This window comes from Lynx rufus, unplaced genomic scaffold (genome assembly GCF_022079265.1).
Source record: "Lynx rufus isolate CCGP_SWC_20201006 ecotype Redwood Valley unplaced genomic scaffold, mLynRuf1.p SCAF_29, whole genome shotgun sequence".
NCBI lineage: Eukaryota > Metazoa > Chordata > Mammalia > Carnivora > Felidae > Lynx > Lynx rufus.
Window position 1 is genome coordinate 2,209,952 of NW_025814844.1, and position 16,165 is coordinate 2,226,116.

The window sequence follows — 16,165 nt, forward strand, 5'->3', positions numbered from 1 at the left end:
GATAGTTCCTTGTTGCGGGGGCTACCCTGTGCATTCCAGGATGTTTAGAGCATCCCTGTAGCATTCCCTAATTATGACAACCAAAAATGGCTCTCAATGTTGTCAAATGTCCCCTAGGGGGCATAATCACTCCAATTGGGAACCATGAGTGTATATTAATCAACTGCTCTCCCAGTACTGTACTAAGGGAAGCAGCATTTCTTCCTTATGCCTTATAAAGGCATTAGGGAGGAGAGGTAGACAAGTAGGAGGCAAGAAGCCTGGTTGGGGACACATTCCTGGGTAGAGAGAAAGAGTGTAAGTGGCCCACAGTGCTGTCTACATTTGTATTTGTGTTCAGAAGAAAAGTAAGGTTTTTTTTCTCACTCTCTCTCCTCTCTCTTTGGACTATATATTAGGCTAATAGTCCTAGTCATGATATGGAGCTACAGACTGGGCCTGAATGGTCTCTGGTCACTGGGTTAAAATACATCTTGAGTTTGAAATGGTAAACACATTCATGCTCTGTCTCTCTCTGTCTCAAAAATAAATAAACGTTAAAAAAATTTTTTTTGAAATGGTGAACACAGTGCATTGCTAAGTTTTGCAATATCCATATTCTCATTTTATTGAGGAGGAAAATCCAAGCTTTGAGAAGCCAACAGCAGCCAGTCAGTGCTGGGCCACTCAAAGAAAAGAAAAAATAGTATAGTAGTAACAAGAAATTAAACCCTAAGCTGTGTGCAGCCTGCATTTCAGAACTAGGGTCCAGCTCTCAGGGGTAAAACTTTCAGACGTTATTAACAAAATTAGGCACAGAGTGTGATAAAGACCTCTGCAGACACAATCACTAGATACTGATTATCTTCACTTGCTGTATAGCCCTGAAGGGGCATCTAAAAATCACTTAATTATCTTTTCAATGTCAAGAAATGGAGGCACTGTTGCCCAAGAAGTCCTGGAACAGGGTGGACACAGGTGAGCCACTGCCCCAGGAAGAGGCCTTGACACAAACCCATTCCCTTTAAAAAAAAAAAAAAGTTTATTTATTTATTTTGAAAGAGAGAGTGCACATGCACGTGAGTGTGGGAGAGAGGCAGAGAGAAGGAGAGACAGAAAGAATCCCAAGCAGGCTCCATGCTGCCAGCATAGAGCCCAATGCAAGGCTTGATCCCATGAACCATGACGATCATGACCTGAGCCGAAATCAATGGTTGGATGCCCAACTGAGCCACCCAGGCACCCCACTCAAAGCCATTCCCAAATGAAACAGAAGACACATTCTGATTAAAACAAACTTAAAATTTCACTTTTCTGCCTTTGTAAAATTGTCATCCTGCTGCAACCTCTTTGCTGGTAAGGGTATAATTGTGTGTGTACCTGTCCCATCACCTGACTGGGTCATGGAGCTCCCAGTCTGAGGAGCAGACCCATGGGCAATTTGAGGATACATGGATGGGGGCAGTGACAGCAGGAATGGCCATATATGTACTGAGGAGTGGAAGAAGGAGCCACTTCACCAAGCAAGGTGAATCAGGAAGAAGCAAGATGATCCCCAAAGCAAATATGTGGGGAAGACAGAGGTGGGTGGGGACCCAGGCTAGGCATAAGAAAAGCATTCTGAGTTCCCTGTGTGCAGTGACTCCAAATACCTCAGGCATTGGAACAGAAAGCCTAAGGCAGGGAACTTGGTAAATTCATGGCAGGTACTTCATAGAAACTCGAGAGCTACCTATTGATGACAATGAATAAGGATAGTTTTCCTCTTTCCACCAAGGCTGGAGTCAGCATTTCCAGTCTTTGCATTAAGGCTTAGGCAAAGCAGTGACGGCTCATCCTTTTGCAGTTCTGAAACTGTTGCTGTGAGTATGATTTTCTCTCTGTCCTCTCCCTTTAAACTCAGGGGAGTTGTGTATATTCTGTGCTCAGAACTTCAGAAGAGTTAGTTCTCTCCTTTAGGTAACTGAACTGTCCTTATACAACAGTGGGGAATCTATAGGCATTAGGACACCAGTGTTCAGTGAGTCTGGACCCCTCAGGTACCAGACTGCTGGGATGACAAAGGGCCCAGGACCACAGGAAACTGTCATGCTGTGAGGAAAGCCATGTTAATAGGGCCGGAGGAGGCTAGTGGGCCCAACTGGGGACCCAGAGAGACAAAGGAAGGGGACAACAGAGGACAAGGGAAAGCAAGAGAGAGAAAGGGGTTCTTTCTCAGGACTGCTCCCCATAGCCCCATGGCATCCTGTCTCATCTCTGTGAGTCTGACGGGTGGTGCACAGCAGTCCCATCCCTTCCCTCTCTCCCTGCCTGCCTCAGACACAGAATGCCCAGCAAACCTCAGTTCCTCCCATGAGGACAGCAGAGCAGATGGGTCACTGAGCAACTCTGCAGCCCTGATGAACTATGACCCTGCCCTCCTGAGGGGTCCAGGGGCCCTGAGCCCAGTAGCCACTCTCCTATACCTGCCAGAACCCATGATGGCCTCCCTAGGCCAGTTATCAGACCTCCCTGGTCCTGACACATGCTCTGAGGGGCTGAGTATCTAGTATCATTTTTGCCCACCAGAAAACCAAGAACTTGTAATTGTCTAAACTCACAGTCCCAAGCCTTTCACTGGAGGCCACGAGAATCACAGATTGTAAAAGCAGCTCAGAATAAAAAGTGCCAGTGGCCTTTTGCCTCCTAAGCGCAGATCACAGACCGGTTTAACTGAATATGTATTTTATTTTCCAGAGGAGTGTGACTCAGGGCAAGAAGTAGCCAGAAACTGTAAAAAGAACAACCTGTAGAGCCTTACTGTGGGCTGTTCTGTGAGTCCCTTACATAGCCCGGCCCAGCCCGATCCACTTGAGGAGGCCCTGAGCCCCTGCTGTCCTGCCACTTCTAGCTTGCCCACACCTGCCATGCTGCTGATCTCAGACAAGTGACGTCTTACAGATGCAGGTAGTGCTGCACAAATGTATTAAGGATCACCGGACACCTCCAGGGCCAGTTTTCAAAACAGGTCTCCATGTAATAGCATGGGTGATTTAGTGAAAGAAGCCAAACACAAAAGAACACCTACTGTATGATTCTATTGTTAAACATATTGTTCAGAAGCAGGTAAGACTAATCTGTGCAGACAGCTGTGCAGGTAGTTTTGACCTTGTGGGGGGCAGGCCTAGGAGTACGGCCAGAGTGTGTTCCTGGGGGCTGGTCCTATCTCTTTTCTGAGTGGTTACACAGGTGTCTTTAGTTTGTGAGGACTCACTGAGCAGAATTCTCATGACGCACATGCTTTAGTTGAAGTATCAGAACCTTCCATAGAGTTTTCAATGCTTCGGACCATAGCAGGTGGGTTCAAGAGGCCGTCCCGCTTTGGGGCTCTTACTGGCACCCAGCCTATTTGGAGCCCGAGACAGAGGCCTAGGCAGCACCAAAAGGCTCAGGCCACACTTACCGGTTGTGGCCCGTCCTCCTGCCTCCTGCTTGGATGTGGGCGGTTGATGAAGGACCGTGTGGAGACTTTGTAGTGATTCAGTAGGCAGACAATGACCACAACCATCACCGTGACCACCACGACGATGATGATGATCTGGGCAAACTCCAGTTCCGCTGTGATGGAAAGGGAAGGCATATTAGCGACACATCCCCTGTGCAGTCACCCAGTTCTCTAAACAACACACCCACCAGTCACCAAGCGCGTCTTGCAAGCACCTGGTCCTCCCAGAGACAAACTATTTTTCCCCAGGCCTGCTGCCCAAGACCATTGTCAGACACACACACACACACACAAGCACAAACAGTTGAATAACATTTGAAGAAAGAGAGACCCAGGCATGAGGCTCTTTCCAGTAGGCCTCTGGTGTTCAGCCCAAGCATGGTGCTCAGACAAACCTTGTCTTTGCAAATTTTATAATGAGTAGGGCCTTAGGAAAACGTATTCTGTTGGCTCTACAAGACCTCTAGAGGGGCTGTGTTGTAACTGACCCCATTCACACATGGAACTCGAATATCTAGCCCAGTGTGCAGACCACCAGCTGGCCGCTGCACGCTGCCCCTTTGCCCTGGGCAGGTGGGCCCAGGAGTGCAGTCACCTCTCCAACATCTGATTGCTGGTCCTGCCAGATGGCCCTGCCACCCAGGGGAGGTAAGGAAGTCTCACAAAACTGAAGCTGCTCCTTCCAGTGTAATCTCTCCAGGAAAGTTAACCCCATCTTTATGGTTGAGTCACATTTCCCAAAGCACATCCACACAGAATCTACACATTATACTGAAGGGATAATATATTGATAAAAAGCTCCAACCTCCTTTACTCCTTTGCCTCCTTTACTTTGCCTTTGGAGGTAATTTAGAAAACACATCTCCACTGTCTCTAACCCTGCAGACACCATATTTTATGAGCAGTCGGAAACCAGGTTCCTGACACTGCCATTACAAAGCCTTTTCTAACTGCCATTAACACACGCTTCACATTCTAGTACAGTGCCATGGAATTACTTCTAGCAAAACAGCGCACTGAGTTGGCAATTAAAGATGGGCAATTCAAGTCCTTCAGTTTTGCAGGGAGGAAGCAGAGTCCCATTGCTCAAGGTCAACCCTAGAACACACACTTTCTGCTTTCTAGCACGGCCTTGCTGCATGTTGCCCACCTGTCTTTCTGAGTCTCCCCACACAATCAAAGGAAGTGATTGTGTAGGGGTGTCAACTTAAAGAGTGAGAGGCTCTGAAGATGAGGAAGACAGCACACAACTTTGCTCTGAGGTGGGAGGTGTGGGGTTTAATGAAGAGCAAGAAAAAGGGGAGAGCTCTGTCAATTGTGTTACTGCCTAGAACCAGTAACACACACATGCATACACCCCCACACACATACATGCATGTATACACATGAGCACAGCAACACACATGTACACACACGGGCATGCTGCATTCATGTACACATATACACACATGTATGCATGTGTTTGAATACACACAGATGTGGATATACATACATACAGAGCATGCATATGCACATACATGCGTGCATATGCATACACACACACACACACACACACACACACACACACACACATGCTCTTGCTGCACGACCCAGGCTGATAGCCAGTGGGGAGGTGTTATCTCTCACTGTATGGGCTCACATTTGGGATGATGCAGGAAAGGACCGGGGTAGCACCCTCCTCCCCAAATCTCACCTATGTCCCCCCACCATCCATACTCTGGAAAAAGAAGGGCTAGAACTGGCATGGGAGTAAATGGAGGGTGTTCCTGGATCCCACCATGTCCTGTCCTGTGACACTACCCCTCCACTCCTGCCTTCGGCCTCTACATACCCGAGGGACAAAGATATACATACATGCTTGCTGGACCTGGCTGGACTGCACCTGCACCTATCGTGGGGCTGGCCCAAATATGCACCCTGGAGAATGGAGAGCTGAGTATGAGGGAACCGGACTGCCATGCCTATGTGCTGAGTGGCTGTGGCCGGGTGGGCTTGCTGAGTACAGCCCTAGTGGGCAGTGAAAGGGTGGATCTCATGGGCATGGCTGACAGAGAAGCCTGGCTGTCGGTGAGACCCAGGTGCTGCGCTCTCCACCTCACCCCCACCTTGCATTGCTGTCATTGTTCTGGACACACCCCAAGGCCTAATGGCTGATCATCAGGTTAAATCATGCCCTGAAATTGACAAATGTTTTCTTTTCTCAAAAAAGCTTCATTGCTTTATGGACATGGAAAAATAGGAAAAGTGATGATTACAGTGAGGGGTCCTGTACAAAGTCTTCATGGGTTAATTCTTCACCTGAAGGACGTCTTTCTAGGTTATGTTTTCCTGAATATAGAAAGCTATGTAGATAACCATCTGTAGCAATGCAATCAAATTATATTTTCCATAATTCTATGGGCACTTGGGGTGTACCTATGATTTTTAAAAGGATTTTTATTATAAAAATAATGAAGACTTATTTAAACAATTTAAATTATTTAAACAATACAGAAGGAAATAGTGTACAATGTAACAGTCCTTTGTAGGCCTGCAGGATTCCCTGACCCCACTGAACCCCATGCCATTCTGGGGTTCACACAGTTCACCCATTGTGTATATCTGTGCATTTGCTTAATAAATAAGGGCTTTCTTCTTTTAATGAGTGGAATAATTGTACAAATACATTGCTGGCTTTTTTCCACCCAATGTATCACGGCATTTTAAAACAAGAATATATAAAAACCAACCTCATTCTTTATGGTGGCTATCTATTCCAGAACACTGATATACTGGAATTTATATTTTCCAAGTGATAGATATTTAGGTGTTCCCCCCGCTTTTTTTCTATTGTGACCAAAAGATTGTATGTGCATGTGTATGTATGTGTGTAATGTGAGTGTTGACCCACATTTTAAGTATCCCTACAGGAAAGATTCCTAAAATTGAAATTTCTGGGTCAAGGACATATCCTTTTAAGTGCTGATAGCTACTGAGACCCTGCCTCATGAAAAGGCTCTTGCCCCACATGCCCATCAACACTGAATACTCACTCTTCTCATCTGCACGAATCTGATGGACAAAAATATATATCTTGTTTTAATCTGTTTTACTAGTAATTTTAGGTCTTTCCCTGATTGGCAATTTCTTTTTCATAATCATGTTAGTTCATATCAGTTTATTTGTAACTCTCTTGTTTACTGGTAAGCAGTCTTTACATATTATGACTACAAATCTTTGTTACATGTGCTGCAAGTATTTTCTCCTAGTCTGTCACTAACTTTGCTGTGAGCTTCTGTATAAAAGATATAAATTTTTATGTCATGAAATACTTTTTCTTTTATGGCTTCCAAGCTTCCTGTTTGATTAAGAAGGTCTTCTCCAGTATTCTAAAAATATTTTTTCTAAGATTTTTATAGATTGCATTTTTATGTTTAGATGTGTGTTCGCTCTGGACTTGATTTCTTTTGGTCTGAGACAGCACATGGAACATTTTATATCTTCTGAAGGACATGGATCTTCTGATCTAACAGCACATTAAAGAGTTCATCGTAAGCATGAATAAGAAAGATCTTAGTTGTGGAAAGTGTATGGAATCTTTCTTTTAAAGGGGACTACCTGCTCTAAGGTTGAGGTTGTGTTTCATCAGCTTTCTTGTCAACATGCTATGTATAGTGGGCCCTCCCCTGGCCCTGCTAAGGTGCCAACAGCTGGAAAGCACCGCCCCCCCTCCCCCCCCCCCCTCCCCCCCCCCCCCCCCCCCCCTGCCCCACCAAATGTCCAAACTTGCTGCACTTCCTCCCACGCTCCTGCTTTGCTTAATACCAACAGTTCTCCAGTGCTTTCATCTCAGGACCCCTCTACACTCTTTTTTTTTTTTTTTAATTTTTTTTTTCAACGTTTATTTATTTTTGGGACAGAGAGAGACAGAGCATGAACGGGGGAGGGGCAGAGAGAGAGGGAGACACAGAATCGGAAGCAGGCTCCAGGCTCTGAGCCATCAGCCCAGAGCCTGACGCGGGGCTCGAACTCACGGACCGCGAGATCGTGACCTGGCTGAAGTCGGACGCTTAACCAACTGCGCCACCCAGGCGCCCCACCCCTCTACACTCTTAAAAGCTACTGGTTACACCGCAAAGAGCTTTATTTGTATGGATGACATCTATTGATGTTTGCCATATTTACATTCAATACTGAAAATTTTAAATATTTATTTATTAAAAAAGAAACATTATATATTAAAATATATAACAACTATATATGCTATTTTCAAGACAAATTTATTGATAAGGGTGGCATTTCTTTACACTTCTGCACATCTCTTATATGACTTTTTCAAATTTCTTTTAATGTTTATTTATTTTAGAGAGAAGGAGAGAGAGAGAGAGTGAGCGAGTAAGCACAAGCACAAGCACAAGCTGGGGAGAGGCAGAGAGAAAGGGGGAGACACAGAATCTGAAGCAGGCTCCAGGCTCTGGGCTATTAGCACAGAGCCCGATGTGGGGCTCGAACCCATGAACCGTGGGATCATGACCTGAGCTGAAGTTGGACACTTAACGGACTAAGCCACTTAGACTCCCCTCTTATATGTCTTAATAGAAGATAGCTGGATTCTTCTCCCTGCTTCACCTTCAATATGTTGGGATATGTTGGTTCTGGTTGAGGTATATGAAGGAGATGTGGTCTTACTGACCACTGGGGACTGGGGTCTCAGGGATCCCCAGAGATTCTTGAGCCACACGTGGAGAACTGGTGGTCTAGACTGATTTGACAGCAGGCACTCTAGTACAAACACTAACGGCCTGGATTTCTTGGAGATACTCCTGATGCTAGGATTTGAGATGTGGTCAGAACAGCTCCTGGGCCACTCTCCTGAGTTTTCATGCACAAGTACAGCCACAGCAGGTGCATCTATGGAGTAAAGTACACACAGAGACCCTAGGAGTTCACAGGCATCCGAATAATGCAGAACTCACCTGGGGCAAGAGCACAGGCTGGCACACGCTGGGTGCCACTCACTAAGGCAAGCAGCCCAGCAGTGTAGCCCAGTGGCCAATCTGGGTGACAGAAGCCCAATCAGAGCCTCAGCTACTACAGCACCTGGGCCAGCATGAGAGGCATCTCTTCCTGCAGAGACTGGCCCAGGTCCCAAAGGCCACCATCCTAACAACCAAGTACTAATCAGACACAGGAGCAATAGTAAGAACAGCAGCAGCGATTTGGCCCTGCTTGCAGTCCAGGGTCACCTGTCATGTTTCCTGAAACCCTGAAGTCAGAGAGGCATGTGGAGCTCCTGGGGATGGAGCCTCAGCAGAGTGGCACAGCCCCAGTCAAATGTGCAGCTGACCTTCACTTTGAACTCTGGGCAAAATGCATCAATGAAAAAAGACTGCTTTCTCAAACACTAACAACTAGAAAGTATAAGGGGCTAAAAGGATCCAGAGAATTCTCAGAATGAAAATTAGAGTGAACAGAGAGAGTATTCTTGAGGACAAGTATGATGATGACATCCAGATTCCCGAGATCTCTGCTACTGATAACTTCTCCCTTCAAGACTCCCCCTTCGAGCTCACAAGGGGGTATGTGAGCACCTTTGCCTGATACTTGTCTTCCCACACCCTCTTCTACTTTAAACAGGAAAAATTCTACTAAAAATGCATCATAAAAGGCAAATTAAGTAAAGACCACACCACTATAGGATATCACAGCTTGGATGGTAGATGGGAAACCCAGTCCCCCTCCTCTCTCTGCATACATTGTGTAATAACAGTGATAGGTGATTCCTGTCTCTTCCTTTGCCACTCCTGAACCCTTCACTCCTGCATGGAGATTGCTCAGAGGCAGCTGGGCCCGCACAGTATTTTGCAGTACCCGGATGTGGCTCTGTTGCCAAGGGCCTGATATTACACCTCCTCAAGAAAATAACTCACAGGACAAGTAAAAGAAGCTTTATATTAACAAAATAAAACAAAACAAAACAAAACCTCTCACTTCTGAATGCAAGTATCGGGTGAAATTCAGCACACCTGTTCTTCAAGGTGTCCATTTTTAAGACATCTGCACTCCAGATCTCAACCACAGACCTTTTGGGGACTTCTGGGGACCTTACCCAGCAATTTCCTGTACTGCACAGTCAGGGCTCAGGCAGGCTGAGCACTCTTCACTTCCTGCTGAAACCACCATCCCTTCAAGGTAGCAGTTCCTGGCCACATGTTTTCCCACACATGCATGCGCACATACACACGTGCACACACACACCCTCCTGTCTTACACATCACTGATTCCTCCTCAACGTGCTCCAAGCTTGGGAGACCCAGGGTGCAAAGGGTAGAGATACAGAGCAGCAGAAGGTATGGTGAGGCCTACTACCCACCCCATAGGAGACAATTTAAACAGGCCCAGAGAGGCATATTCTTCAGACAGATGCATGCACATTACTGCTTTCTGAATCAAGGTGGCATCCAGCCCTGTGCCTAGGAACAACAGTCTGTGCATAGAAGTGAGGCAGATGCCAGCTGAGACCTTATACTACACTGGGGCCTTGCTGCCTCACCTCCCTCACCCTGGTCTGCCCATATCTGGCCTTACAAGATGTTGTCTGTTTTCTTGTGGTGGGGGAGAGGCAATGTGCATTGGTGCACAGAACTTGGGGTACAAAGAAAGGAAAAATGCTTGTGATTTTGGTTTTGGGAATGGGGTGGGAAGGAGAGGCTAAGGAGAGAATGAATTCTGGAAGAACTATTACAAACAGAAAGATTAAAAAAAAACTATAGAAATAGTAGAGTCCTGAGAAAATAATAGGATACTTTAGGGTTTCTAAAATTTCATGTGCACAATATGGACTCTGAACACAGCCCACTTGGTCAGTTTTTCTTGATTCCAATAGATACTGACATCAACAGAGCAATGCCAAAAAGCAATACATATGCAAGGAAAGAATTTTAGGCCAAAGTCAAATTTTTACACTCCCCCCTCCTTTCATGGGGGTTCTAGTTCATAAGGTTATAATGGATGAGTCATTGCAATCCAAACATAAGAAATGTTATAATACATTCAGCTTACAACTTACAGGAAGGCATCATAGCACCTTACTTTATTACTATAACAGCGACAGTGATGATGGTGATGATTACATCTCTCTACTTTTATAGAACTATCCCTAAGAAACTCCAAGCTCTGCAGTGGAGAATTATAGGAACAGAGAAAATTGTGTGAGGCCTGTGGGTCTATTCTCTGGTTCAACGAGGAGCTGAACTGACTCATACTAGAAGCATGAGCGTCTGTACTATTTTTAAAGAACTCTGGGAAAGCGTGGTTCTACCACCTTAGGTTCCTAATATAACACTTATTTCTATTTGTGGGATGGCTAACACCATCTTCCATGTAGTCTTTCCTTGATTAATATATCCACTTCACAGAAGTCCTATTTTCTAAATGTTTAAAGCTCCAGATGTGTGATTTATGCCTTACAGACCCTATAAATGGGGGGTTGAGGGCAAAGTCTGTGCCTCTCATCAACCCCCTCCTTTCACCCCACTAAGGAAATACCTTGGGTGCCATGCAGAATATTGTTACATCACTGTAAGGGCTGAATGCTTTCCACAAATCCCCGCACGCCACCACAAATGGCTCCTCTGCCACCTAACCAATGGCAGCACTCCACTTCGTTCCCCCAAGTGCTACAATCTATTGGCAGCACTGAGACCCTGGCTAGCTGCCACAGAGACTTAGTCCGGGCAGCCCCTCTCTCCCAGTGAGCTTTCCTAGGTCCCCACCATGGCTCAGGCACAGCGACCAAGTATCTGCTTTTCCGGGGCAGAGTGGGTGTGGTGAGATGACAGCCCCGGTGGGGGGTGCCTTGCTCTTTATTTATGGCTCTGTGACACTTTTAAAGTGCTGAATGTTCCTAAAGGCTGGTAAATTCTTTCCCCAATCCTACAGAGACAGGGACGTGGGGGCAGGAAGACAGGTGGGGGCAGGAATTGGAATCTACATGGACCATAATTGCCTCAAGTTTGTGAACTGTTAGTTTAAAAATACTCTTGGAGACTTTAATGGCTGAATGAAAATTCACACTCATTAAACACCATGGTCGAAGGGGGGGAAATTCAGCCTGTGTTATATGAATAACTTCACAGCTTGAAGTTCAGAAGGTAAAACAGTAAGAGCTATAATCGTAATGATTATTATCTTATATATTTTGAATTTTCTTTTCCCTGGTGGGTTGGCTACTCCAGTCTACCCCATAACAAGTAGAACAAAAGAAATGGAGAAGAACAACCCCATAGAAATACCCCAAATTGGTGTCTGTCACCCCCCCCCAGCTTTATCTTCCTTAAGAAGCTCTTTCCTAACCACTTGATGACAGGCTTACTACCCTTGGGGGGCTCCCTAGCATGCAGCTGCACTCTGTCATAGCACTTATCACTTATAGAGCCCATTTTCTGGAGTAAGCTCTGAGATAGTATCTTGATCTTTTCTAGTATCTTCAGTAGGTAGCACATCACATGACTGGCACAAAGTCAGTGTTCATTTTAGATAAAATGCTAAAGAAATCCCTGGAAGGAAAGGTCCCAATTGGCTAATCTGCTTTTAACAATGTCTAGCACAGAATTCTACCAAACACTAATGACTTCAGTGATGAAGTTTTACCAAAGGTTTTCATATCTCATAAAAATTATCCAATTATTATGATTCTAGGCAGTGTAAACAGTCACTGGAAAAAGAACCTCATGGTTGCTATAAGTTACCTGTTTACAGAATCCTATTTATATTAATATATTTACATAAAATGTTTTGCAGGATATAAATGTAGGAAATGATACCTATGTTCTGTAGGAGGAGAGGTGAAAGCACAGTGTAGTCAAATGGCATGGGGAGCTCTGAGGGCAAGGTGTGGCCCACATCTGCCTGACTCTAGCCCGCGGCCAGGTGCCTTTGATGACACTGGCAGGCAAGTATCAGTGAGCAATCATTAGACTGACTACCAAATCCCTAGAATGCAGACACTGCGAGTCCATCCAGCTGCTAGAATAACATCTTTTTAATCCACTAAGGTCCAAGCATTCATCCAATACAACTTTTCATCATGCACTTTAGAATCTAGAGTCTCACGATCTCTTCAGAAAGAAATCTAGCTAACTATGTTCCAATCAAAGATGATTGACAGGATTTTCTGAAAACATAGCAGAGGAGTAAGAGCAATTACAAACCTTTTAGAAGTCTATCCCTCTGCTATGTTATAAATGGAAAAAAATACATACATAAACCCATAATTCTCTCTATAGGATTCATTTAAAATCCACCCCCACCCCACTGCCACATTATTAATTTAGGAAAATGTATCAGAAAAAATATACAGCTGCACAAGTAACCATTTCTTCACATTTTACAGCAGTGACTCCTGAATGCTCCCTAGCTAGTAGTCTGTCTGTCTCTCACAGTCTCCCTCTCAGAGTCACAGTTTGCTTTCCTAAGGTCTACTGTTAGTAGACTGGTGACCCGAGAAACAACCCAATAAACCACCCACATCTTGAGAAATACATCTTTTCTGTCAAATGCTGTTTTCAATGACTCAAGGTGAAAAAAAGTACCCATGAGTCTAGTGATAAGTAATAGCATTTCTGGGGGTGGGGTGGGGGGGAGTTAGTCTCATGTACAGGACATTTTAAAAAATAAAACTCCAAAGCAACAAACCTGTGTATTTATGTATAGCATCTCCAACAGGAACAAACTGATCACAGAAGAGAAAGAAGATGAAAAAGCCTAAAATACATCTTCCTACAGAGTCAAGCCCTGAAGCGTTCTCAGAGCTGATAGACCCTTCTTAAGGAAATACAAACTTCTTGAGAAAGAGTTTCTACTCTTCTCAACTCTGTCCTCAGACCAAACTTCAGGAACAACCACCACAAACCCCAGAGAGCAGGCATCATCCACAGCTGGCCTCTGAAAGTGTACCTTTTTTCAAGAACAGGTCTTTAAACGGGGCCTCCTTCAGTGTGCTGTTGTTCAGGTGGTCACTGGACATACTCGAGTCCTCTGCCAGGGGGAGTCCAACCGTGACGCAGTCCCCCCCTCCCCGCCCCCAGTTCAAAGCATCCCTTCAGCTTCAGGCAATCTCCTCTTTAGGCAGCTCAGAGCTGCAGTTATAGCCAGCGTGGGGTGTGTGTGTGTGTGTGTGTGTGTGTGTGCGTGTGTGCGCGCTTCTGTCTGTCTCTCTCTCTCTCTACTGTATCAGCAGGGCCCAGCCCAGGTGCTAGACTCAAATGCTGTGGCTCCGACCGCAGACTGTGGCTATCAATTATCAACTGCCATCCACAGAAATCAGAAGCTCTGTGGTAGGAAGCCGGTGGTGTCACAGAGCAGATAACAAGTCCAGGGTCTCAAATCCTGAGAGCAGCTGAACACCCAGTGTTGTATTCAGCAACATACAGCAATGATTAGTCTGCATTTCTCATGTTTGGCCTCACATGGGACATGTTACACATACGGACGAGCGGAATGCAGCTAAACGGATCATCTTGTTCCACTGCATTCAATAATCTTTTTAACAGGCAAATATCAAACCAGACAAAGCAGAAAGGGGGAGATCTACAAATCTCAACACAATATTTCTTCCCTTGGTCTCAGCTAGAAGCTTTCAAGGTTGAAGAAACGGAGAGAGAGCTTACCGAGGCAGCGCGTGCAAACAGGCACGGACTCTTAGCCACTCACGCTTCTCTGCTCTGGATCCGGCTTTAAGAGCACGTCCTGGCTTGAAGTGCCCACAGCGTCCCTCATGCCAGGAGCTAGGCTGCAGGCCATCCTTGGGGTCCCCCTCTCCCCAGAGTCTCTCTCTAACTGATGGGAGCAGTCCGCATGGCTCTTGCAGCTAAGCTGTGCACTAGCAACTGGCAAAGTCATAACCACAGCAGGAAACACTCAGTGTCTCCCCCTCCCACTCTCGCTTCCCTGTCAGCCCTTCACTTCTCTCCCCTCTATTTCTCAATGCATGGTAGCAAAAATATACCACAGAGAATGCTGTAAAGTCAGGACTCTCATTCTTAACTACTAGGCAGTTTGAGTTTACAACGTTCAGAAATTAAAGAGTCCAAATGGTAAAGCAGAGACATCTCTCAGGAGGGAGCTTTTTCCTGGTTCATTTTGTGCAAGCACGGTCTCTGTCTCCCCTGAGGTCTACACGGTTTTTCATATGTGCGTTAAGACATCTCCGGTGCATTCTGATGCCCTGGGGCTGTGTGAAGAGACTTAAGGGAAGGCTGTGTGTCTGCTCTAGCACTTTTCATAAAAAATCAGTGTGACCACAGTGAAAAGGGCAGAGTGCCATAGTAATACTGCAAATAACCCCAGCCACAAGCACTGCTCTGCGCCCAGAATAGCCTTTGTTTTTCCTTATTTAGGATAAATAGCAATGACATGTGGGCCATAACAATAGTTTTGGCTGTAGGAGGAGTTGTCAAAGCAAAACTAAACGCTGTTGGTTACTACCAGCATTAGAAACGAAGACAGTTACGTCAGCAGCCTGTCCCTGCTGTCGGCCCCAGCATGTCACCTGGGGCTAACAGCAGTGTTCTGGGCTTGATGTCACCACCACGTCCTCAGGTTGGCCAGAAGACACCACTATTTCATGTTTTAATTACTGGTGGTGGAGGCAGGAAAGGAACAAAAGAACCATCAAGAAGATTTTTCAGAGATTTCATGTGGATAAAAGAAATGGGAATTTCAGCAGGAAAATTAACAGTTGCGTACATTTGCATGTGCCAATCAAGACAGCCTGATTTTTCTCGAGCAATTTCCAAATTTAAAACATAACTCTCCTTTCTTGTTCTGCTTTTCCCTAATTTCTTTTCAGAGTCACGTGGCTGGGTGAATGAAGAGGGTGAAGCTCAGGAAACTGGGCTGGGGTGTGGTCACCAGGGCAAGGGGACCCTCCTCAGAGAAGAGTCAGCATCAGAAAGCATCAAGCTTCAGACACTATGGCTTCAGACTGGCTCTGCTGGTCTTTGACATTCCCTTGTCACTACAACCTCAGGTCCTTGCCATCTGGGGATGGCACTTTCTAGTCAGTTCGGTACGAGTGACAAGATCACTCGAAATCAAGTCCTTAAAAGGGAATATTCATAAGATTGCATATGACTGTCATGCAAGTCTGTTTTTGAAAATCAAGGAGTTAGTCAATATTATGAAAATATTAGTCAATGTTAAAAAAGTTGGCTCTGTCGTTTGTTAATGGATATACCTGCATTTTGGAATGACTGTGAATAGTCCACTTTGGGGTTTAACATTATTTGAGATGCGTATTTCATGTATCAAAAAAAAAAAAACCCAGAACCCAGCATATTTTTCACCTTTAATGGCTGTATTGTATTCCACTCAGCCTTAACACACTTACTTTGTTTGGCTGGCTTCCTTATCACTGGGCATTTGAGCCACGGGAGTCAATCTTTTTTCAACGTTTATTTATTTTTGGGACAGAGAGGGACAGAGCATGAACGGGGGAGGGGCAGAGAGAGAGGGAGACACAGAATCAGAAACAGGCTCCAGGCTCTGAGCCATCAGCCCAGAGCCTGACGCGGGGCTCGAACTCACGGACCGCGAGATCGTGACCTGGCTGAAGTCGGACGCTTAACCGACTGCGCCACCCAGGCGCCCCGACGGGAGTCAATCTTAATTAAGCTCCTTGTTCATTCTGTTCAATTGTTCCCAATGTTTAATCTATTTAAA

The 16,165-nt window shown here is 45.5% G+C and overlaps 1 protein-coding gene across 3 annotated transcripts in view; it reads right to left on the reverse strand.

Moving 5' to 3' along the window:
• LDLRAD4 (low density lipoprotein receptor class A domain containing 4) overlaps positions 1-14,275 on the reverse strand; it is a 31,733-nt gene extending 17,458 nt beyond the window's left edge. For 2 of the 3 annotated variants that reach the window (XM_047090348.1, XM_047090347.1), the window contains exons 1-2: positions 13,400-13,506; positions 3,422-3,576 (exon numbers count right to left, since the gene is read on the reverse strand). In XM_047090348.1, coding sequence (XP_046946304.1) covers positions 3,422-3,576; positions 13,400-13,469 — 225 coding nt within the window. In that variant the 5' untranslated portion in view covers positions 13,470-13,506. Of the gene's footprint in view, positions 1-3,421; positions 3,577-13,399; positions 13,507-14,112 lie in introns of those variants that run through there. The other variant, XM_047090349.1, reaches the window with a different exon arrangement.
• Positions 14,276-16,165: the final 1,890 nt, after the last annotated feature.